Here is a 24515-nt window from a genome sequence, read left to right as displayed (position 1 = left end):
TTTAAAAAAATAAAATACAATAAAATAAAAATTAAAAATAAAAATATGCTGGCTGACATAAAGGACATAATAGTTCTCAAGTTCTGTGGCTACCTACTGTGTCCATTTTCATAGTTTTAAAAATAAACTGATCATGCACTTTGAATGTTGGTGTTAATACAAGCCACTGAATTTCAGAATCATTAGTGCATTAAGCCTATTACTTCAGTAATATTATTCATAGCTTGGAAAGTTACCTTTGCTTCAATCTGCCTGTAGCAAGAGACACCATATACTGTGGTTCGGTCCCCACATCTTGGTGGCAAATGGAAAAACACAGTATCTGTGAAAAAGAAAAGAATGTCCCATAAGTCACTAACAAGTGTAGCTTTCTTGTCACCATTACTTTATAAAAGAGTCACTGCTGAAATACTGGTGCATATCTTTCCTGAGATGTTGGGGAGGAAAAAAAAAATAGTTATCAATAAAGCTATGCTTGCACCCAAATTGCATGGTACTTTGTGGAAGAAGCTTCAGCATTGCTGATGTGGATATCTGGATGGCAGCCCCACATTTACTCTAATCGAGCTCCTTTATAAGCCCACTGACAGATGTTCAGAAGCAGCTGTTGGCAGCACAGAAGCACCATTGAAACCAACAGCCATACAGCTTTTCCAATTCAGTATAAAAGAATAAAGATAAGGCACTGGAAGTCAAGGCCTACAGAACTGGTTGGACAGCAAGACTGCAATGCCATTAGGAAGTTAATTGCAATGAAGGTAGGAAAACAAAACAAAGCAAGGAGGATATACACAGCTGAAAGGTTAGATTTGCTGATACCTTGCTAAGGCAGACACGAAGTACAGCACTAGTATGCTAGTAAAAGCTGTTTATTTACACAGTGATAGGATTCACAGAATCACAGGGGTTGAAAGGATCTCAAGAGATTGTAGAGTCCACCCCCCTGCTAAAGCAGGGACCCTACAGTAGGCCACATGGGTAGTCATCCAAACAGGTCTTGAATACCTCCACAGAAGGGGACTCCACAACCTCCCTGGGCAGTCCTGTCACCTTTACACTAAAGAAGTTATTCTGCACGTTTGTATGGAACTTTCTGCGTTCACATTTTAGGCCATTACTTCTTGTCCTACCACTACACACCAGGGAGGAGAACCTGGCCTCATCCATTTGTCCCCTACCTCCCTTTCAATATTTACAAACATTAATCAGATCCCCCCTCAGTTTTTTTTCCCCAGGCTGAACAGACCCTGGTCTCTCAGTCTTTCCTCATGTGGGAGATGCTCCAGGCCCTTTATCATCTTTGTGGTGGACTCCTTGCTGGACTCCTTCTAGGAGATCCATGTCATTTTGAATGAGGAGCCCAGAACTGGACACAGTTGTCTTAATGTGGCTTCACCAGGGCAGAGTAGAGGGAGAGGATCACCTCCATCAACCTGCTGTCCACCAGAACACAAAAACATTTCACTGTGCAAGTGTAACGTGGAAAAAAAATAGCAAGAGCGAGGCTTATGCCATGAGGTACACACACACACACACACACACACACACACACACACACAGCTGCTACTGCCAAAAGTTGCTAAGTCATAAGTAAAGGAAAGGAAAAATACTATTATGATTGTTTGGCTTTCAAAAAGTAGAATAATACCTGTTTTGAAATCAAATAACACAAAGGAAGTAAAATGCTTCTATCAAACTGAACAGAACAGATAACTTCCTACGTATCAAGTCCAGTGGGAAGAGGAGTTGGGTATTACAAAACTATTCCCTTGAGTTAGTGTGGAGATATTTCCTGTACCATGTCATCCTCTTTGCAAAAATGTAACTGTTAGTGGGAGTTAGTTAAAATTTCAAATAGAAATGGAGTAACAGTTATTTTATGTTTACAGGGAATTTATCTGAAGCAGATTTGTTTATTTCAAGTTCATGTGCATTTTTACCCACAAACCACAGGGCTCTACACCCATTTTGTTGTCACATCTTGCCTTATTTTTTTTCTTGCCAGAAACACATGTTGATAATCTCTTAGTGCAGCAATGAAACTGCTCAAAGTTGAGCATTAACGGAGATGATGCTGAGCCAACAGGGAACAAATAACTGAGTCTACATATAGTTTTCCTAGCTTTGAATGTAGCATACTGTTCATTACATACTTAGCAATGCAGAAACAACAAAAATTATGACCTGGAGCAGAGAGACACTTTCACTTCACAGTGAAAGTACCACTGTAACTTTCTATTCTGCTGACAAAATACGCTAAAGGTCCTGCCTTTTACATTTGCTGGTTTTCAAAATGTCATTCTACAGACACAGAACAACTTGTAGAATCATTAGAAGTTAGTGGAAGAACCAGATATATAATGAGTACATCATACACTACAAAGCTTAATTGTAGAGCTTCATTTTTTCCTTACCTCAAAAGTGGATTAGGTTTTACTCAGGAGTTAATTCATGCCTCAGATAATGGCTTGAAAGAAAGCTGGCAGCCTTGTTTTGCATTAGAACAATGTAACCTTTAAGGAGAGTTTTTGACATCTGATTTCTTCACGCAGGAGATACATTTTTATGATCTATTTTCATTTGAATCTCTGAAGTTTTGTATCAATTATTCTGCAGCTTAAACAAGAAGTACAAGAACTCTAATAGCAAAGAGAATAGTTGGTCAACTGTTCAGATAGGTTGTTTTTTTTTGTTACAGTAGAAGCCTGTAGAAGGCCTCAACATGTGCAACTTCCTCTCCAGTTTCTTACCTTCCTGGTAGTTGTGAGCACCATCTGGTAAGGCAAGAAATGGCAAATATTTCCATTCCTCTGGTAAACTGTGGCTGTCATGTCCTTCTCCAGGCATCAGGGGTGGGTAGGAGAATTCAACCTACACAAAGAAACAAAGAGGAAGCAAAAGGAGAACAGATTGTTGTTAGCAAACAAGCAAGCTTATGTAATTGAACCTAGCATATTTTTCTTTAGCAATGGCATGGAAGAAACTTTCTACCAGCATTCCTTCTCTCTTCAAAGCACCCATGGACGGGCTCATATCCAGTCTGATGGCAGGCCCTAGGAAGATCTGACTTCTACAGTGCTCCTATCCAGCCTAAGAGATATCCAACCTCAAAAGATACACAAAACAGATGTCAAAAAGAGGATGTCACCTTCTTCCCTGTATGCACATTGCAAGCAGCACATTGCTGCCCCTGCAATACCAGCAGGAGTCATTGCTGGGGGCACATCCTGAAATCAGATTTGGCTTTCCATCATCTCGAGTCCTCATGATGAGCTAATCTCTATCACATGCAAGCCTGTATGTTACCCTCGTGGATACTGAATAATACACCAACAGCAAAATACTGTTTGTAAAGATCTTTTTATGTCCTTGATCTCAATGATGCAGCAGATTTTCCACATCTACTAGAAGTGCCTCCTTCTCCTTTTCAAGAAATCCTGCCTCTCAATCTCACTTTTCATTTCTTTGTCTTTTAGCACTTTTTCCTAGTATCAGTGGCAACCTATTTCTTGCACTGTAATATCTGTCTACCATGGCTCTCCAAAATTAGTCTTCACACTGTCATCCTTTATTGTTTTGCTTTCCTACTGACTTCAGAGTTTCCAGCCACTTTCAACAAGTCTTTATTTCCACACATACTGATCTTAAATTACTAAACAAAGATTTAGGCACAAGTTTATCAGTAGAAGAAACTGCTGCAGCATATTGCATCTCCTCTTGGAAGACGCTTGGCTAAAACCCAGTCAGCTGTGGGATGTATAAATGGAAATTTGTAACTTGTAGGCAACAAAAAGCATGACAAAACAAGCACGCAAAGCCTTAACGCTAGAAGGATGATAAAATAATACTACAAAAGATGAAAGTATTGAAGAAATAGGAAATAAAATAAGGAGTGAAATTCTTCACCTTAACACACGGTGTCACTCTTATCACAACTGATGCCACCTGGCTCCTGATTCTTCTCATAACATGGAATTTGCTGAAAAACTATTTAATCTTCTTGGTTCTAGCTCATAATAGCTCAGGTGCTATCACATACCTCAAACAACAGGGGTTTCTACAGGTCCAACAGTTCCAAATTCAACAGACTCAACAGGTATTAACGACACCGATAATCTTGGCTCATATCAGCCTGTTTCTTTCCAAGGTAAGTATCTTAATACAGGGATTCATTCATGTATATTCAGGCATTCATGTATACAGGTGAGACAAGATCACAAGACAAAGCAGAATTAAGATTGCTTAAGTGTGCTTAAATAATCTATTTTATACATGGATGTCATGGTACACCTGATTTACATGTAGTAATACCCCTCTCTTTTCCCAAAATCATCTATGTAGGGAACTCTCAAGTTCCTTAGGAGGAATTCCATTTGTGTAGCTTAATAGACTGCAGACTGGGGAAGTACTGCCTCATTTTGTGGCAGCTGTAGGAAGAAAAAGGAAAATTCTACAGCAAAGACAGCATGCAATGCCCTGGAGAACTTCCTCCTAAACCTGCCTCCAACTTCAGAGTTCTGAGCAATTTCATTTCAAAGCAGTTAAGCTGAACTCTTCCTCAAGTAGCCACCACAGGTGGGAATCCTGTCATCCCACTACTTATCAAAAAGCCAGAACTCCAAGCCAGTTTTCCTAAGCGTTCTACAGTCAGAAAAAACAGACACCTGCACTGGATGATTCATCCAATCTGTTTCTTTCTATCATCTCCAAAGAGTGCTAGCTCAGGCTCAGAAGCCTAATTTGCAGATGAAAATCACCCCGATCCTTATCTTCTAGGCATCCTGCTCCACTTCTACAGAGCAATTTGCACAACAGCATAAACTGCAGGTAGGAATGTTCTGCAAATAAAAGCATGACTTCAAAACCAAAGCGTTATAAAATGCTGAACAGTTTCAGAGAGCAGCAAAAAATACAAAGATCCTCGCACAAAACAAACCATAGTTCTTGGATAAGTCTGGAAATGAAAACTGCACATGTGAGAAAAATAAAGTAAATGAGGTAGAGAGAATCTCAGTTATTTTACTTCTGAATTTTCGAACAACAGTCTTAGCAAAAGTATTTTCTCAGGCTGCATAAACAACAATTAACAACAAAACATAAACATAATAAAACAAAACATAAACAACATAAACAACAACAAGGAACAATTTCCTTGTTCTTTGCTAATACATACATGCATTACAAACATCATCTGCAAACAGGAGAAAAAGTCTTTGTAGCAAAGCTCTGTATTCAACAGGAACAAATACGAGTTAAATGCCTCAGCAGACCTTGCAGTTTTTATCCCTTCAAATGAATTTAAGAAGTCTCCTCAACAAAGTGAAATTCTTATTCAAAACCAAACTCCTCACAGACTTCAGCAGAAGCTATAAAAAAAAAAAAAAAAAATGAACCAGAGTCTCCACTGGAGTCTTACTCTTTCAAGTGTCAGAGATCTTCATTATAGCTGGAAAATATTTATTATAACTGCCAAAGAGTTTTGAAGGCAATGTTCCAGTTGTCTTCTTCTGTATGCACTGTGCTACTAGTGGATTTTAGAACAAAAATCAATACAGGATGCTGTAACACAAATCGAGTGGAGAAATAAATGTAGACTTCACTGCACAAAGTATTTCAGCTCCTGTGGATGACTGAATTAAAATAAAATGCAAAAAAAACCCCAACCCTAAACTAAATAACAACCACATTTCTGGAACTGACATCTGTATCTTTCTGTAATTCTGCTACATTAACAGACCTCTTGTTAAGCAGTTCTTATTGCATCCAACAGTTCAGAAGCAAAGCAGCTACTGATGAGCAGTCCCTTCTCCTTTGAAGGATAAAGAGAATCCCAGCACACACTTTTGATTCCTCCTCTTTAAAGAGATTTCCTAGCCAGAATAAATTGGCTAGATGTTCACTAACCTGCAGTAAGAAATGAGTGAACAAAGAACAACATACTTCAGTTCTTACTTCTAGGACCTAAGACGATAGATTTTCTTTGATCAAATGCATTGATATCGTCTCCTACTGGATTACAAGAACACAGTCAGAAGAAAGGTCAAAAAAGCATGGATAAAAAGAGGAATTCCCAAAAGGTACATGCATGTCCATCTATCACAATCAAACATTAGACAGGTAGTCTTCACTGATATTCAACAAACTTCTACTTAGGGCAGGTTATTTTCCTTGTATGCAAAGTGTTGCTAAGTGACAGCAAACACAGCAAGAGTAAAATCTTCAGTGAACATTAACCAACAATAAGTCAACATGCTGGTGAGTCAGTACAAATTACAGACTTCCCATACTCCCCATTGCACTTACAGTCACATGTTTGAACTAATTCATTTACAGGTTAACTCTCCTCACATTCTCTTCATCTTTCTTCAGAACACAAATGATAATCATTAAAAAACAAACAAACGAAAAAAAAAACCCTGAACCCTAATAAGTTCTTCCATTAATTCAACAGGGAGTGGATTTAAGTTTAGATCTCTTAAAAATCTGAGATATTTAAAACAACAACAGTATTATTTAAGACACAAGAATACTCTTAGTGAGTTGCTGAACTTAAATTCCAGGGAGTGAACCCACTCCAGTATAGGAATAAATTAATGATCTCTTGATTGCTTGTATCACATTAATAGGTAGAACAATTGCTTCGCATGAAGAGAAGAAAACTGGTGAAAACATTCACTGCATTCCTATTTAGAACTTTTTCCTTCATAAATCATTTTGATCTGTATCGATGGTATCAGCCATTCCAATCTCACTTAAGAAGGAAAAGAGGAATAAGAAAAATAGGATATTAAATACTGAGGACACTGCTAAGCAGGAATGACTCCCCTCAACCCCCAAGACCCTACAAATTAAAATCACACCTGAAAACTGACCTCTCATTTCAGATAAACCAGCATTTGTTCCTCACTCAAAGCTAGGATTTCTGAAGGTTTTTCCTTGATACCTCAGACCAAGCACAGACACGTGCAGAGAAAACCAGAGCACCAGTGATTTTATCTGAATCACTGAGACAACAGCAGCATGCAGCCAAATGAAACTAGGCATACTGTTCATCTTTCATTAAATCAGATTTATATGACAAACTTTTCCCATAAACATGACAGAAACAACAGACCAGGATCTATAGATGGAAGAGCCTATCTGTAAATCAATCATGCCTACAGTGTAATACAATGATCTCTAACAAAAGGTTTTTTCAATATCTACTTTCATATATTTATATATACGTATTCATATGTCCATGTATATATTACAAACACACAAATGGTGGAGAGAAATTAATATATTGGAAAGCAGTAGGGCATTGCATTTTCTGTCCTTCCAGTTCTTGGAACTTCCCCATGTGGCCCAGCATCAGAGCTCTAAAGCAATCACACAAGCTCTCGGACACCACTTGGATCACTACAGATGCACAAGATAACCATCCACGTCTGCTCTGAGAAAACTCTAGGTTAGTAACATTTTTAAACAGAAACTTAGTACTCACACTCTTCCCAGAAGAGGAGCACAATATTCCTGCAGCAATTCCAGTCTAGAAAGCTTGCTAGGGAACCCTGTGCTAGGCAACTCCCCTACTGAAACAGGGTAACCCTCAGCTTTTGCTCCTAAGCTACCTCTGCCCAACGCAGCAGCTGCTGTAAGGCAGGATCCACAATAGCCAGTGTTCCAACCACACAACCTGCTGCACTCACGGACTAATAAGGAATGCATCCAGCTACAGGGACTGCTGGCATTTCCTCCTTCCCAGCCCGTACCTGGAGCTCATCTCACAAGACACAGATGTGCATCTCTCCCCCCAGCTCTGCTGAATGCCCTGGTTTCCAGCAGGAGACCCTACTTGTCGGCAGGGAGCTGGCAGATCACAACCGAATCACAGGATATCCTCAGCTGGGAGGGACCCACAAGGATTACCAAGTTCAATTTTTGGCTCTACGCAGGACCACCTAAAATTCAAACACTATGTCTGAGAGCAGCGTCCAAACACACCTTGAACTCCAGAAGCCTGGGGCAGCGACCACAGCCCTGCAGAGCCTGTCCCATGCTCTCCGGTGCAGAACCTTTCCCTCACCCCCAGCCCTCCCCTGGCACAGCTCCATGCCGTTCCCTCGGGCCCATCGCTGTCACTCAGAGCAGAGCTCAGCGCTGCCCTCTGCTCCCTGTGAGGAGCTGCAGCTGCCGTCAGGCCTCCCCTCAGCTCCTAATGCTAAAATGTTAAGGCAGCTCCTTATTTCCAGGAAAACTGAGGACTAGAACAGTGGGTATGCTTTAAAAGTATATTTACTCTTCAGTTTAGAAGCAGCCATTATGTCTAATCTGTAAAGCACGTGTTGCTGAACTGATGCAATGTGCAATTACCTTGTCTTACAAGCCAGTGAGCATTTGGGTTCCCTATCACAGGATGTCTGAGGGTCCCATAACAGCTCCCAGTTAACACGCTCCTTTCTAACAAGTAGCATTTGGTTTAGCCCTGAGCATGGATAAACTCAGCTCTCTACCAAGCACAAGCAGAACAACGCAGTAGCATCATGAACCACATAACATGCTCTGCTCTGGGGAGCACTAACGAAGCAGGCAGCCCCATACCCTGCATGTTACAGCAGGCAAGGAACTTGCTCTGATTTTTTGTATACACAGCTCAGCAAGCTTTCAGGAGCAACGAGCCTGTCTAGATATAATACTTTGGCACCACATACGAATGGTGGGATGGATTACCACGATTGGACACAAACCATGAAACAAGGCAGTGCTAGGACAGGAAACTATTGTATCTGCATGTAAATTAGATTGCCAACTTTGTGAAAGCAGGAAGAGGCCATATTATCAGTACTGGAAAACATTCTGAATTAGGTAGTTAAAAGGTGCAATAGAAGTACAGAAATACAGCTTTCAGCAATTCAGTATTAGTTCATTTATTGAAGAGAGAAGTCAAGATTCCAGGTACAGAGTGCCACTTGCACTGCTACTAGGATGGATGTCATGACACATACAGAGCACAAACTGATAGCAAGATGAAAGCTAAAGGAAATGACAATGCATGGTGTTAAGTAACTAACGAAAGGTATTCAGGAAGCTTCTCAACTCATACCAGGGCAACTATGGAGAAAATGCTATGGAGCCCTCATAAGAAATATTTTATTTCTTGTCTGGTAATAACTCAAAACACAGCTCTCTCTTTAAAACCTGAAAAACTAAGCAAAGAAATGAAATTACATCACACCTGGGAACCTTCCTTGAACAACAAATACAAAATGCTACATAAATGGGTTACACAGACATGCAAAGAATCCCACCATTAATTCTACAGAAGAGATTAGAATCTGCGGTATGGTTTACAGAAGCAAAGTGTCAGATACTAACTACACCACATACTTTGCAATGCATTGTAGATTTAAAACCGTTAGGATCCCACGCTAATTTGTGTAGCCTTTCTAATAAGGCTTCTGTCAGAATTTCTACCTACCGAGCATAAGCTAATCTTGGCATTTCCACTTAGTGCTCAACACATTATAGGCTAATTTTTGATACTTGTAATCTTTTAATGATGTTAATAATAGCATAATATGTTCATAATGCTCCCTTAAACACTTTAAGTGTTCCTATTACAAGCAGGGAACAGAAACAAAGGAGTTGTGCTATCACACACAGGCTATCATCTGTAGAGCCCCTCAGCTTGCTCCAGGTGAGGGCCAGGTTGGGGATTTCAGGAGCAATTTCTTCTCAGAAGAGCAGGATGCTCTGATGCAGGCTGTGGGTGCTAGTGACTCTGTGCCATTGCTGCAGCATTATTTCAGCTATGGCTGCTTAATACTGCTGAAGAGGAATAATGCCTTCCTGCTCCCTTCAACTAGATTTCAGTGAAGCTCCTTTTCAAGGTTCTTTTTTTGTCATTCCTGTAAAAGGCCCTTATTTAACCACTGCAAATCGCCTGTTGCACTATAGTGCTTACGGCACACCCCCAAATCCAAAGACACAAGAACTAGAGGAAGACAAGGCACATGCAGCACTTACATTGTTATGGCAGCTTTAAGCAAATCTAATAGAGGCACAAGCTATTTTAGAGGTCGGTAACTCTCTCTTGGAATCAAGTGCTATAATTAAGGATACAAAAACCTGGAAACACGAGCAATGTTCCAGTTCACAGCAGGTTTAACTTGTTCTTTCCTTAGACAACTCCTCATTCTGCAAACAACTTCAAATATAACATGACAAAAATTCCGATGATATTCACCTGACCTCTTTTGCTCTCTAGACAAAAGTATAAACAGGCCACATGCACTGATTGCTCAGGCCACTGCACATGCTGATTTCTGCAGATAAGCATTATCTTCCACAGCTAAAGTATTTGAAGCTCTCAAATTACAGGATGAGAACATACATAATTCGAGAAGGTAAGAAACCATCATCTTCTTCTTCTTTCTATAATATCAAAATATATTCAGATACTTTTTAAAAAAATACATATCAGTTGTTTCATTTGTTTGCACACCAAGAATAGAATTTACAGCCAGTCAAGACAGGGAGAACGATCTTCAAACAGTCCACACAAAACCACTCACACAAACATGTAAGTCACACAATACTCAGAAGAAAGCAAACATTGGGTTTATATGAAGAAGACATTAAAATACTCAGAAGTATTTCAAAGGTCTTTCAGACAAACACTGGGATTCCAAGAGCACATGCATTTCTGTATTTACAGTCGTCTGCCACTAAGTGACATTAAGAAGCTATTCTCCACTGCGTATAGAAAATGGCAGCTTATGCTGACCTACTGACTTTACAGAACAGAGATCCCAAGCAAACAAAAGTGACTGGTAGCACAATCAGTCCAAGACACACACGGTACTCCTCCACAGCACAGTTAGAAATTTGTATGTTTAAGTAAATAAAGGGCAATTTGGAACATATTCAAGCATTCCAGAGCATACTCTAGGCCACGTTCACTCATTGCACGAGGACAGATGTAACTTGCAGAGCTGCTCAGGACATTGTGTGCAGAAAAGCCTGGCTTTGTCCTACTGCTTCATAAATGAGAAGGTAGATTATAGGCCATAACTGGTGACAGTGGAGCCTACAGGTGGAGACCAAGTTTACACACATTTAGCAAGTCCATGGCCTTGTAGCAGAAATAGAGGATCAGTTTTCTTACACCAGATTAAGTAGTGCAGTAGTAGAGGGACCTTAAAACTTTTCAGTGGGCTAACAGAGACTTCTGTGCAACTCCTTCCTTTAAGTTCTTCCAGCTTTGCTGAAATCGTTTTTTCTTCCTCTCCTTTTAAAAAGAACCAGTTTTCATTTTAACTTTGCCACCAAAATGAATCATTCTATTACAGTACAAGCATATTTTAAGCCTTCCTGCATCATCAGCCTTATCTCCCTGCCTTGCCTTACATAAATAAAACTTAAGATGCAGGGAGCTAAACAAAGTGCCTAGCACAGAGGAGTTCCAGTGGAGAATTACACCTTTCTCTCTACAAAGAGATCACCTAACTCCACAGATGTTCTTCAACACAACTTGCACCAGTTTCTGTTCAGATTAGATTTTTACAAAGGACTTCTATCATATGGTAAATAAGAATTTTTTACACTCTGTTGCTTTCAAAAAACTCAAGACACATAATGGCAAATCGAGTTCTTTATTGCTCACTGTAACAACAGAGCCCTTTCCCTTTATTTCCCATCAAATCAGTAGCCATCACTTCAGCTCCTGAAAACTACCAAGGTACCAATTGCTCCAGAAAAAATGGCAACAGTCCTGAAATCTAGATTTTACAGTCCTACACTGAAGTAGGAAGTCACCAGAGCTAACCAAGAGCAGTGATCTGGATGGGCTCCCTGCAGCAACAGCTAATGAACCAAAGAACTGCAGATGCTCTGAAACCAATTACACTGCTTCCGTCTGGCTTTCTAGAATAATCAGTTTATGTTCAAATGCTTTTATGATCAATTTTAAGGATTTTTCTCTCTCTCAAGTCCTTTCCCCACCTTTACCCTATTTACACTTGAATTCCATAGGCCATTTAGACAAGTGTTTTTTTTTTTTTTTTTTTAATCAGACAACTATTGAGACCATTCTTAATCAGGTAAGGAACATAGTGCTGTGTCTTCCAGGTTTATATCAGTGGCAAACCCTCTACTGGAAGATCTACAGATCACTACTTTATTGTGAGCTAAAGCTATTACAGCTGAGACAGTATGAAGCCAATAATAAAATACTGTGAACCCACTTTTGTCTGTGTGGCTTTTTCTATAAATCATCTTGAGACATGTTGCTCTGTGTTCTTGTAGCTAGGAACCATACCACACACGTGAAGGATACATGTTGTATAGTAAGGAACTGAGAAGTGAAGATGATCTGAGCAGACAATTGAGGAATGTAATCTTTTTGTCTTAATTGTTACTAATTTTGCAATTTCTGGCTCTAGATTTGTTGGCTTGCAAAAAACATAAAAAACATATCTAGCATTCCGCTCATTTTTATTGGATCTTCAGGTAATTTCCTCATTTTTCCTATATGATTTAAGTAGTAAACTAAACAAACCAACCTAATCAAGAACAAACTGCTATTAAGACATGAAAGGCTAAGAAGAAAAGAAATAAAGTTAGCACTTTTTGGTGGGATCACAATGACCTGGTATCTGTGTCAATGAAGTAAAGTTTTCCTCCACAGGGCTCAATTCATTTGCATCCTGTATAACTCAAGAAGCTTGTAGAAACTACTATCAAATCAAAACAGAGTGCTTTTGTGATGACAGTGAGCAACTACATGCAATGAATGGATGTAACTACTCTTACCAGGTATCAATAAAGCAACTTCTTAGGACTACTTTTTAAATAAATCAGTCATTTCGTTTTATAGAAATGAAAGTCACGACTGAATACTACACAAGATCTCTGCACGTTTCAAGATTTCTGCTTTTATTTAAACAAGTACTGACAAGGGTTCCCATAACAAGTCAGCCTGTACTTACAAAGGGAAGAAACTCATCATAATGCATGCTTCAAGCAAATTATCATTCCCTTCTTTAATGGGCTGGATGAGAGCATGTCAAATACTATAAGGATCTACATTACAGCCAAGCTTCTCTTCCCATTCTATAAGCATGCTGCCATGACTCCATCTTCCTTTTGGCAAAATGATGAGCAAACAGCACTTTTGGAACATTTCCCTGGTACCACAGTATAATTCAATAGCTAAGCGGACCAAGTGAGGAATTTAGGGACTTGCTAGCAAAACCAAACAAAAGCACACAGCTTCTCCAAAAGCTCACTTAATACTTTGCTGGAGAAAACTTCTTAAAATGGATTTTATTTTGTTTTTTAACTTTAAAAATGCAATACATAACTTCTACACAGCACAAAGCCATCTTCACAGTGAGGAGCGACTCGAGGTTTGACAATTACACAGGATACTAAGAACTCAGACTAAATGTACGTATGGTAAACCTCAAATTTCTTACATAACCACACTTCAAAGGGAAATCAGACCCACAGTATAACAGTGTGTCCTTGGAAGGGGCAGGTAGAAAGAACGTCGTGTTTGCACTATGAATCAAGGGGCACATGGAAGTGGACAAATCCCTTGGATTTCAATCTTCTTTAAAACAAATATATCCAGACTTTTTATGCAAGAAAAAGATGTTCTAATACATTTCCAAATCACACAAAATGCTTTGTTGCATAGGTAAGTACTGGAGAAGTTTAACCTGTAAGTGAAACAGGAACAGCTGCACACTTCAGACAGTCAAAATCTAACCAGAACAATACTTGCCTAGCAATGCACAGGAACCTAGTTACTTGCTACCAACAGCAGAGACCACAATGTCAGTGCTCGTTTTCAACTTACACATGTCTACATACATATCAGCTTTACACCACGATTCTGAGGAAGTCAGGTGATGAAGACACCTATGATCAAGTAATCTGTCAAAACGCCTAACTCTGTATGCATCTCTTAGTAACACTACTGAGAGAACACAGATGGAAACAAAGAACTGAAAGGAGCCTTCTCAGGGAAAAAAAACCAACAACAAACCAACAACACACAAAAAACCCAAACCCCACAAGTTTAATTGCTGTTATTACAGGCTATATGATCTCTCATTTTCAAACACACTAAGTTCAGCCTGTATTACTCTCATTCAAAAGCTGCACTGTAACTTTGCTTTTCTATAATTCATTTATCATATCCAATCTATAGCTTGTCCAGTTCATATCCATTTGTTCTTGTGCCAGCACTGTCTTTTAGATTAAATAAATATTTTTCCTCCTTATTTTTCACTTTCTGACATTCTCTTGGAATACACTCACGTGTAATGCAGTGGTCCAATGAATACTTCAAATACCATTAGCAAACGCAATCAAAAGGAGTCTCGGATCATCAGCAGAGCTGTCTTCTGCAGACGAACTCTGAACAGAATCAGTGAACGGGCTAGCAGAAAACCAAGCTAGCAGAAAACCAACTTACCAAAACAAAGCTTATTTTTTCATCACCTCAGTTCCCCATTTCAGTTCACCACAGAACTGCTTCTCCTTTGCAGCAGTGGAAAGGTGGCAGAGAGAAAAAGGGTAGAATACTCACTCACTGAAGTAACTGAAAGCATTTATCTGACTATAGCCTCAAAACTGACTTCATTAGCCTACCCAGCCTCTTCCAAGTCATCTTCCTTCTCTAAAACAGATGGTTCAAGGAGTGTCACTTCCATTTCTGGTAGTGGCAGAGATAATCTGAATCCATTTGTACAAAGGTTGGATCGGAATGTTTATACAATGATAAACATATTAATACTATTATCTTACAGGAAAACATGTTGCCCCCTTTCCTCCAAATCACTCCACTTTTGTGGCTTATCCTAGATCACATGCAGTCTTTTTTCCTCTTCCAGAGGTCTTCCAATGTTAATTCCTAAGCATACATCATTATTATTCATTCCTATTACATGACTTCATCATGCATCCCTTTTCCACCATTGCAGTATTCATTGTTATCCAATTGCATGACATCCCAGTCTTCCTTTGTACCAGTGACTCCCCAGCTTTGGTAATCAGTGTTAGATTGGCCTGAGTACGTGGTGCCATAGCCACTCACAACACCCCAAGTCAGTCTTGAGAAACACCATTGCAAGCATCCCTCAGAACAGCAGTTCCTCTTCTGACAGAAATCTGTTGTTGCTTTATCTTCTTCATACTGATCCTTACCCGAGTTCTAGCTCTTGTACTAATTCTCCAGCATCTCCAGCTTCAAAAAAGATTTTGTTGTACTGCAAGATACATTAGCAAATTCAAAGCAGATTAGAGCTACTACATTTCTTTTACAGATAAATTAAATCAATCATTAATTCCTATAAAAGATGCAGGCCAGTCAGGCATGAGCTATCTTTAGCGAATCCACATAGGCCTCACTCTACTTATTTTCATATTGTTAATTAAATTCTTGCCTTCACAAATTCTCTAGAGCCTTGCATGCTGCTGATGAAGCTCATTAGGCTGTGGCTGTGCATCTCCCTGCCTTCAGTTCTTTTTGGATACATTCTATGTATTTCAGTAACAAATCTGTTTAGTCAGAGCTAGAACACATTTAGAAGCCTTGTTCTTAGTGCTCCAGTGTCACGGATGAATTCTTCTTAAATTCTGAAACGAGCTATCTGAATTCTTTAATCAAGCCAATGGAACTTCTGCTTTGCCTCCCCATCCCATCTTTATTCTCATGCTTGATATCATTACTTTCACTGAAAAAGATGACAAAGAATTTGTTTAAAATAATCTGCATATGATTGAAAGAAATAAGCCTCCCTTTCTGCTTAGCAACTTCCCTCATCCAGTTCTTTTTACATTAATGTGCCTGAAGACTGCTGTAGTTGGCTTTCCTTCAGAAAGCCAGGCTGTTTGTGGCTCTAAAAAACGTACTTATATTCCTGCAGCTCTTATTCTGGTGACACTGCTACTGCTTCTCCCTCCCGAACGAGCTTCCTCTGCAAATTCTCCTATTAATGTCTCAAGATAGAAAAACAGAAAACTTGAAGTTCTTCCCATCCATTTTTTGACAACACTTGAAAAATCACTTCTAAAACCATATTACTGGCTTCAAGGTAAAATTTGATATTATTCATAGTTTTGGTTTGCTATTGCATCCAACCTGCATAATGTTACAAGTAGTACAAACTCAGATATGATGAAAGCCACATCCACTTTTGTCTCCAACCTATGTTTTTTCTAAGTGGCCAACAACAAGGGCGAGGGCACCTTTATAAATGTTCTTCCTAAGACACTCAATGGATCTTCATCTCTTAGCAGTATTTGGCAAGAAAGCAACTTGCTAAATATTGCAAACCTTGCAACCCAAGGTGATCTAATTACATCTGGAAACTGATCCCAGGAACAGATGCTGGATGCCTCGAGAAGAAAGGATGCATGATAAAACCATGCAGACCTCTTGGAAAAATGGATTTAAGAACACGTACAATGAATGACCACTCCTCAGCTTTAGCCACCGTGATATGAGTTTGGTTTTTTTTTTTACATGTTATCATCCTGAGCTTGTTTAATTTCCTGAATTATTAACAAATACTGACTTAACTCCTGGGTAACTTATACAAATATGATGTTCACATCAGAACAAATTCTCAGATAGCAAACACAGCATAAAATAATGCTTTCAGAATGCTTGTAAAGACAGAAAGCTCCATGGAAAAGACTGATCTGCCTCCTGTCACTCTCTAAAGAACTTCTAGAAATGCTGAAGCACACTGCTGCAGCAGTGCTCCCTTAACTGGATTGCTTCAGTTCTCCAGCAACCAAAGTAGATTGGACCACTTCAAAAAACCATCTGCTTAAAGAAAGGCTGCTAGTCCTGCAGACTCACTGCAGGTCGAGCCCAACCTTACAGTATCTGCTGTATAATAAAAGAGTGACATTTGGAGACGAGCTGGGCAACAAAATCTGATTCCTACGGTTTTCTTTTACTTTAGGAATGAAAAGACCAAGCATTCGGAGTTACCCTGGAGCTCCACAACATTTAAAAACAAACTAGCAATCATGTGATGAGAAGTTATTCATCATTTGAAAACTATTTGCTTTCTTGAGCACGGCGCTGCCTTCCAAAGCAGAGAACGCAATCTCCTCAGGTTCCTAGATTCTGCCCTGTCACAGAACGTGCAACGACTGCATAAGTTTAAACGTCAGATGCATCCCTTCATGTAAGACTTGAAAAAAAGAGTTTGAATTGGATCAAATGCAAAAAAAAAAAAATCCTTCCTGCAACAGCCTCGCCAAGATTAAGTTGGAGAGCAAAGGAGGAAACGCAACGAGGGCACAAAACACCTACGAAACACAGGACACGGAGGGCCTACGGGACGCCGGCGGTGCACGGCTGTCGGGAGGCCCCGTCTCCTCCAGGCAGCCCCGCACGGCACGCTGCCGCCCGGCCCCGGCACCCCACAGCCCGCACCGGCGGCGGCTCGCCCAGCCCGGAACCGGGGCGGGCTCCCGGGGCCCAGCACCGCGCCCCTCACCTGGCAACCCTTCTTGTGATGGAAGCCCACCACCACGATGTGCAGCACCGGACCCCGCGGAAGGGCGGCCGGCGGCGCGCCCCGCTTCTCCATGGAGCCCGCCGATGGCCGCTCGGGAGGATACCGCCCGGGCCGGGCTCTCGCTCCGCCTCCCGGTGCCGAAGACCGGAGGGACGGACCTCAGCCGACTGCGCTTCCGCAGCGCCCGGCGGGAGGAGGCGGGGCGGGGCCGCCCTCGTTCCCCTCGCCCTGCCCCCAGCCGCGTTGTGTCCCTCGGCTCCCGGCGATACTCGGCTGCGAGGAGACCCGCGTGGAAAAGTGCTTGGTTTTATTAAAATTTAAGGGTGCTTTATTAAAATTCAAGGGTATTTTATTAAAATTTCAGCAGGGTTGCTGCCGGCTGAGAAGGGAGAGAGAGAGCTCTTCTCTCTTTTAACTCAGAGCCCCGTCACAGTGCAGAGAGCTGCATCTGCACCCTGCCTCGTCTCGGGTGGAGGCCGTGCAGGCCCATGGCAGGCCGAGCTGGAGCCCGATAGGATGTCAATGCACTCTGGTTGCTGAACGTCAATCAGCAAAATCAAGTTTGTGCTGCTGCTGCTCGTGCTGTTCTGCTGTTAAATGTGTATTATGGTAACCTGAGAGAGATGGTTCAAAGGCTTATCTGAGAGCGAGTGCAAATTTAGGGAGGCAAAAATGAATGATCCTCACCTGCCTGCCCCCTGATCACGCTCCCTCATTAACCTTGGTGATTTGGTTCGGTTTGTTTAAACCATCAGCACTTAGCAGAGATTGTGCTCGCGTCTCTAAGGTCCTCTGTGGAAATCAGAGGAAGATGGTCTTTTTGAAAAGAACTATAAAAGAATAGTGCTCAGAGAAAATCTCATTGCTAACACAATACACAGAGTCTCAAATTATAGCAATAAAGCACGTAATTACGTATTGTTCCTCCGTTTCAACAAAGGTGCCATTATATATACTTTAGGGAGCAAAAGATAAGCTACAAGGAACAATCCAGCACTGGCAACTGAATGAATTCTTACTGGTTTTATTCTGCAACTTACTTTCATGATATTTAGTGTAATTAAAAAAAAAAAAAAAAAAAGGGAAAAAAAGAACCCAACCTTATCCATTATCTCTCGCAGAAATGAGATAAAGCAAGAGAAGACAAATGGGAGTACTTAGAACTCATCCTCAGTTCATTAAATAAAGGGCAGACTAGCACTGCTCTCACAGCTACGGGTTTGCATTCCTGAGGCTTCTCCATGATACTGCTGAATAATGGTGGCTTATTGCTTCTCTGAATAGATGATTGGATTTTTTTCACTGCTTGAAATTTTCTTTCTCACTAAGGCAATAAAAATGTTAAATGTGGGACTGAACAGTGCGAGCCTGTTCCAGGAAAACTGATTGACAGCATCCTTCTTCACAGCTGACATGGTTGTTTTTTATGTAAAAGGAAGGAAGGGTAGAGCTGCAACCAAACAGAAGCTCTTAGAAAAGAAGTTCCTACTGGAGTTTTCTTTCTCAATGTATATCTAATAGATATCAATAAAAATTCAGCCATATATACCAGAGCTGCTCTAAAAGTAGTGCCTCCTGTTTTATTATGTTGGCCCATGATGTCAGAGGTGGATGTTGGTGGTATGGCATTAAGGGTTGAACCTTCCTGCCAATATTCCTGCCAATATATTTTGTTGCTGTGTGACAGCTGGTAGCGGAGGGGCAGTCTGACCAAGTGGCATCTGACATGGAAGTGCATCTGAAACAAAGGTGTGGAACTGAATTCCTCTGTGTGGAGAAAATGGCACCCATTGGCAGCTGGGGCTGTTCAGCCTGGAGAAGAGAAGGCTCTGGGGGTTCTGATAGCAGCCTGTCAGTATAAAGGGGGGATATAAGAAAGAAAGGGACAAACTTTTCAGCAGGGCCTGTTGTGAGAGGACAAGGGTAAATGGTTTCAAGCTAAAAGAGGAGAGATTTCAAATGGGTATAAGGAAAAATTTGTTTACAGCGAAGGTAGATGTTCACAGGGCTGGAGTACTTCTCCTGTGAGGAAAGGTTGAGTGAACTGGGATTGCTCAGCTTGGAGAAGAGAAAGCTTCAGGGAAACATACTGCAGCCTTCCAGAACTTGAAGGGAGCATATAAACAGGAGGGGGAACGGCTGTTTATGAGGGTGGACAGTGATAGGACAAGGGAGAATGGTTTTAAACTGAGACAGGGGAGGTTTAGGTTGGATATTAGAGGAAGTTTTTCACCCAGAGGCTGGTGAGGCACTGGCACAGGTTGCCCAAGGAGGCTGTGGATGCCCCATCCCTGCAGGCATTCAAGGCCAGGCTGGATGTGGCTCTGGGCAGCCTGGGCTGCTGGTTGGTGACCCTGCACACAGCAGGGGGTTGAAACCAGATGATCTCTGTGGTCCTTTTCAACCCAGGCCATTCTATGATTCTGTGATTCTATGACCAGAGAGGTGGTGGACGCCCTGTCTCTGGAGGCATTCAAGATCAGACTGGATGGGACTCTGAGCAACCTGCTCTAGCTGTATGTGCCCCTGTTGACTGCAGGGCATTGGACTAGATAACCCGTAAGGGCTCCTTCCGACTCAGTTCTGTGATTCTATGGTTCTGTGTCAGCACAGCAGAGAGCAGGCGGTCCATTTCAAACTAGCAGCAGTGACCGTGGATCGCTTTCTTTCACTGGGGCAGACTCTAATGAGCACAGCATGCAAGCTCTTGCTCTTGGCTGGGGAAAATGCGCAGCTAATGGTGGTGACTATGTTGAAAAACAGTTTTGTAGCTGGGAAATCGCTCTGTTGAGCAGTGTTATTGCACTCCTCCTTGGAAATAAATAGGAGGTGAAAATCTGGTAAAACACCATTAGAGGAGAGAAGCGGCGGCGGCCGAACGAGCGCTCTGCCGGCTGCTACTCAGGGCTGCGTCCCGCCCTCCACAGCCTCTACTTCGGCGGGAAGCGGCAGCGATTGCCCAGGTCTGGCGGCAATATGGCGGCCAACGCGAGCACCAACCCGTCGCAGCTCCTGCCGCTCGGTGCGCTGCGCTGCAGGCGGGCTCCCGCGTGGGGTCGGGCGGGGAGGGAGGAGGGCCGTGACCGCGGTGGGGGAGGCCATGACAGGGGGTAACTGGGGAGATACGTGCGGCGGGCGTAGCGTTGCCGTGAGGGAACCGTTGCTCCCGGTCGGTCGGAGATGGTGGGAGCTGGAGCGTCGTACCGTGGCTCGGCCGCCTCGGAAGGCACCTCTGGGTCGATTGGGTTCGTGTAAATACACTGACGCACTTTATTGCTGTGGTTTTTACGCCTACAGAGCTTGTGGACAAATGTATAGGTTCTCGCATCCATATCGTGATGAAAAGCGATAAGGAGATTGTCGGGACGCTGCTGGGATTTGATGACTTTGTCAGTATCCTTTGGTGGATGTTATCGGTGGGCATCAGCTTCATGGGGGGACTCAGCTCGTTTATTGTTCACTATATTAAGCTGTTTGGTATCAGGTTTTGGTTTGCTTCTGGGTTTGTTTGTTTGTTTGTGTTTTTTGGCAGCAAAAATCATAGTTTAGTGTAAAATAGAAATGAATCGCTCAACTCTGTTCTGCCCTTGTGAGGCCCCATCTGCAGCATTGTGTCCAGGCATGGGGTCCCCAGCACAGGGAGGATGCAGAGCTGTTGGAGCAGCTGCAGAGGAGGGCCATGAAGGTGATCAGAGGGCTGCAGCACCTCTCCTGTGAGGGAAGGGTGAGGGAACTGGGATTGTTTAGCTTGGAGAAGGCTCCAGGGAGACCTCACTGTGGCCTTCCAGTACTTGAAGAGAGCTTATAAGTAGGAGAGACTTTTTACATGGTCTGGTGGTGATGGGGAAAAAGGGAGATGGTTTTAAATTAAAGAGAGGAGAGTTAGATTAGATGTTAGGAGGATTTTTTTTTTACTGAGAGGGTGCTTAGGCACTGACAACAGGCTGCCCAGAGAAGCTGTGGATGCTTCTGTTCCTGTGTACGAGGCCAGGCTGGATGGGCCCTGTGGCAGGATGATGTAGTGGGTGGCAGCCTACCCATGGCAGGGGGTTGGTCTTTATTGAGGACTGGGTGGGCTTTAAGGTCCCTTCTAACTTAAGTCATTCTATGAAAAGAAATTTGGACCTTATTTTCCTTGAAACTGAACTTTCAGATATGGTGTTAGAAGATGTTACAGAATTGTAAGTATTGCTTTTGCTTCTCGTTGCTATTTAAACTTGGCTTTCCTCAGAAAGAATGTGGTATAAGGTCTGTTCAAACACAAATACTTACAAACTGAGCAGTTTTTATCCTGGACCTAAACTATACAGGATGATCTGTTCAGGACAGCCATGTCATAGTGGTTTTGCATGATTTATTTCAGTGAATGCTCAGAACCAAATTCCTAGTTTGTAACCTTAATTTTGCATGGGTTCTCTGTTGAACTTTCCAGTTGTGTTTTTTACATTGCCACAATGGCTAGTTAATTAATAAGTTGTCAGACTAAAGGATTAAATACTTTTTACCTTATGCAGCGTTGCTCTTTGAAACCTATTTTGAGGATCAGTGTTATTGAAGAAATTGCCAAGTTTTAGAGGGCAAATCTGTGTTTTTATGTGCTGAACAGAAAAGTGCAACAAATTTATTTAGTTGCCAAGTGACTTTCCCTGCCTAGGGGGTCAGTGTATCAAGATGATGCTGCAGTGTTATTCCCAGTAAATGTCATCTTAATATGTGGATTTGCATCTGTGCTGCAATCAAAACTGTAACCATTGCTGATGATTATATGCTCATATTTTTTTCTAATATTGCTTCAGTGAGATCACGCCTGAAGGCAGAAGAATCACAAAACTAGACCAGATTTTGCTAAATGGAAATAACATAACAATGGTAAGTCATCACTGCAAAAAGTCTGCTTGTGTTTCTTTACCTGTAAATCTGTGATTGAATTCAACCACTTGAGCTACTTACCTAGTTTCCAAGGCATATGTCTTTATGAGTGATGCTGGAAATGTGATCTTATTGCTACATTTCATATATTTTATAGTTTAAAATGCATGACAAGAGGAGTGTGAGCATGACAACAATTTTATTTTGGTAAATGCATTTTTGGTTTTTAATAAGGTGTGTGAGGGAATCTTTGTAAGAGTCTGGTTGACACAGTGGCTTTTAACTCATGAGTGTCTGTAAGTCTCTGGGGTGGGATACATCCATTATGTCTAGATGTATTTGCAGCAGCTTGGATGCTTACAAGCTTGTTAAATTACTTGGCTATTATTAATCATTATCATGTGATGTCTAGCACTGACAAAAATAATAAGGTGGAGCTTTGTTGGACTATAACAAATCAGAAGCGCTTCTTGTTTGTTACTCGCTGATGTGTGTAGATCAGTGATGCATAACTGCAATATTGTTTTAGTACTAAGTGAATTCTGCAGCTTCTTAGATACTTTACTACAACAGCAGACTTGGAGTGCTTCATTTGCTTACCTGCACAGATGACTGCAAAATCTGGACTTCCTGCATAAGGGCATTCGTGTTTTGGTGGCAAGAGAGGAGGAGAGCTGACTTGAGTCTGTCTGCTCTGTGTGAATGGGGAATAATCACCACATTGCTATCTCACTGTTCTGAGTAAACGCTATTTTGACTTAATTTCAAAACCTTTTCTTGCTTTTATGGGTAAAATAATTATCGTCCAATTGGTCCGGAGGCATTCTTCCCTTGAAGAAGGTGCTAGTGATCCTTAAAGTACACATATTCAGCAAAACCCGACTGTGCTTCTGTACTGGGGATCTTGTGCCTCTTTTAAGGGTACATCTTACTACGTCAAGGAAACGATGCCATAAAATTACTGACTCTGTCTCAAGAGCACCCCAGGTCTTTGTATTTTGGAGGTGTGCTGCTTATTGTTAAAAAAATACAAGTAAAATGATGTTTGTTTGTTTGTTTTTTTTCCCTTATTTACCTTTTTTTTTTTTTCTTTAATATTTCCTTTTATATTTACTCTTCAGCTCTTTATTCACAGGAAAATACTGTGCTGGCTTGTTTCCTACTGTCTGTAGAAAGGTTCAGTCTTACATATATACCTGTAGAAGCTTTGATTATCACTAGAAGTCGGAAAGAGCAAAAGAACTTTTCGGCATAGCAGTGGTCTGGAGAAGAATCAGCAATTGAAGAAATGCTCTTGAAAGGAGGCATGATTCTTTGTCCTTTTGAAAACAAACTGTAGAGTTCCGAGATGGAATCATCATCTTGGAATGAATAACAAGGACAAAAAATATACTATGTGTTACTTAGGAATCCTTCCTGCACACTGTTAAGCGTTCTTTGTGTTTTGGAGTTTCTCTTTGACATGCGCTCCTCTTTTAGTGACTGACTTCCTTTTTTGAGACAATAATGAATCAGAAAACTATTTTTGTGGTCTACTGCGAAGTTCTTACCTGCTAAAATGTTTTAAAGGAAGAACTGTCATGTATGAATTTGAATAACTCAAATCCATGGTGCTAAGACAAAATTATCTTCTTCTTTTGCAGCTGGTTCCTGGGGGAGAAGGACCTGAAGTATAAATTGATACAGATGTCGTCTCTGAAGACATGTTATACATCATCTAAGCAGAGCCTTGGGGTGTGGGTGGGCTTTTTTGGTTGGTTTTTTGTTTACATACTAGCAATTTTGACATTTGATAAAAAACAAAGATTTCCTGTTCAGGAAAGGTGCATTGCTAATGCTGACTTTGTAAGTTGAAATCATGACTTTCTTGTAAAGACATACTGATTTGCTCAGAATAAAGGCTTTTGTTTTGTTAAGTGTTGTATTTTGTCATGTAAGAGCATCAGTTTATAAGAGCTGTTTTTCTATTCCATCAATCAGTTTAAAACCATGTTTCAGTTACGTTCAGCTTTCTGGTTTTCTGTTTATTGCAGTCATTTATGGCCCAGTCCTATATATAATACGAGCATATTTCTTAATTGGAATACAGTCAACACAGAGCTGGATCCTTTGTTT

The 24515-nt window shown here is 41.2% G+C and overlaps 2 protein-coding genes across 2 annotated transcripts in view; one reads left to right on the top strand and one right to left on the bottom strand.

The window, feature by feature from the left end:
* Positions 1 to 17603, bottom strand: part of AVL9 (AVL9 cell migration associated) — a gene marked incomplete at both ends in the record, with an annotated part of 33874 nt that extends 16271 nt beyond the window's left edge. Inside the window, 3 exons of the mRNA XM_079538532.1 lie at positions 237 to 322; positions 2751 to 2871; positions 17511 to 17603. Coding sequence (XP_079394658.1) covers positions 237 to 322; positions 2751 to 2871; positions 17511 to 17603 — 300 coding nt within the window. The remainder of the gene's footprint in view (positions 1 to 236; positions 323 to 2750; positions 2872 to 17510) is intronic.
* Positions 17604 to 20507: 2904 nt separating this feature from the next.
* On the top strand, positions 20508 to 24076 carry LSM5 (LSM5 homolog, U6 small nuclear RNA and mRNA degradation associated; the record flags this gene model as incomplete). The annotated part of the gene is made up of 5 exons (XM_079538114.1): positions 20508 to 20553; positions 20829 to 20924; positions 21685 to 21712; positions 22328 to 22400; positions 24044 to 24076. 5 exons carry the CDS (start codon positions 20508 to 20510, stop codon positions 24074 to 24076), a joined length of 276 nt encoding a protein of 91 aa, XP_079394240.1.
* Positions 24077 to 24515: the final 439 nt, after the last annotated feature.

Source organism: Tetrao urogallus (genome assembly GCF_951394365.1).
Source record: "Tetrao urogallus genome assembly, chromosome: 7".
NCBI lineage: Eukaryota > Metazoa > Chordata > Aves > Galliformes > Phasianidae > Tetrao > Tetrao urogallus.
The sequence above is the reverse complement of the archived record's forward strand: the minus strand, read 5'-3'. Positions and strand labels throughout refer to the sequence as shown.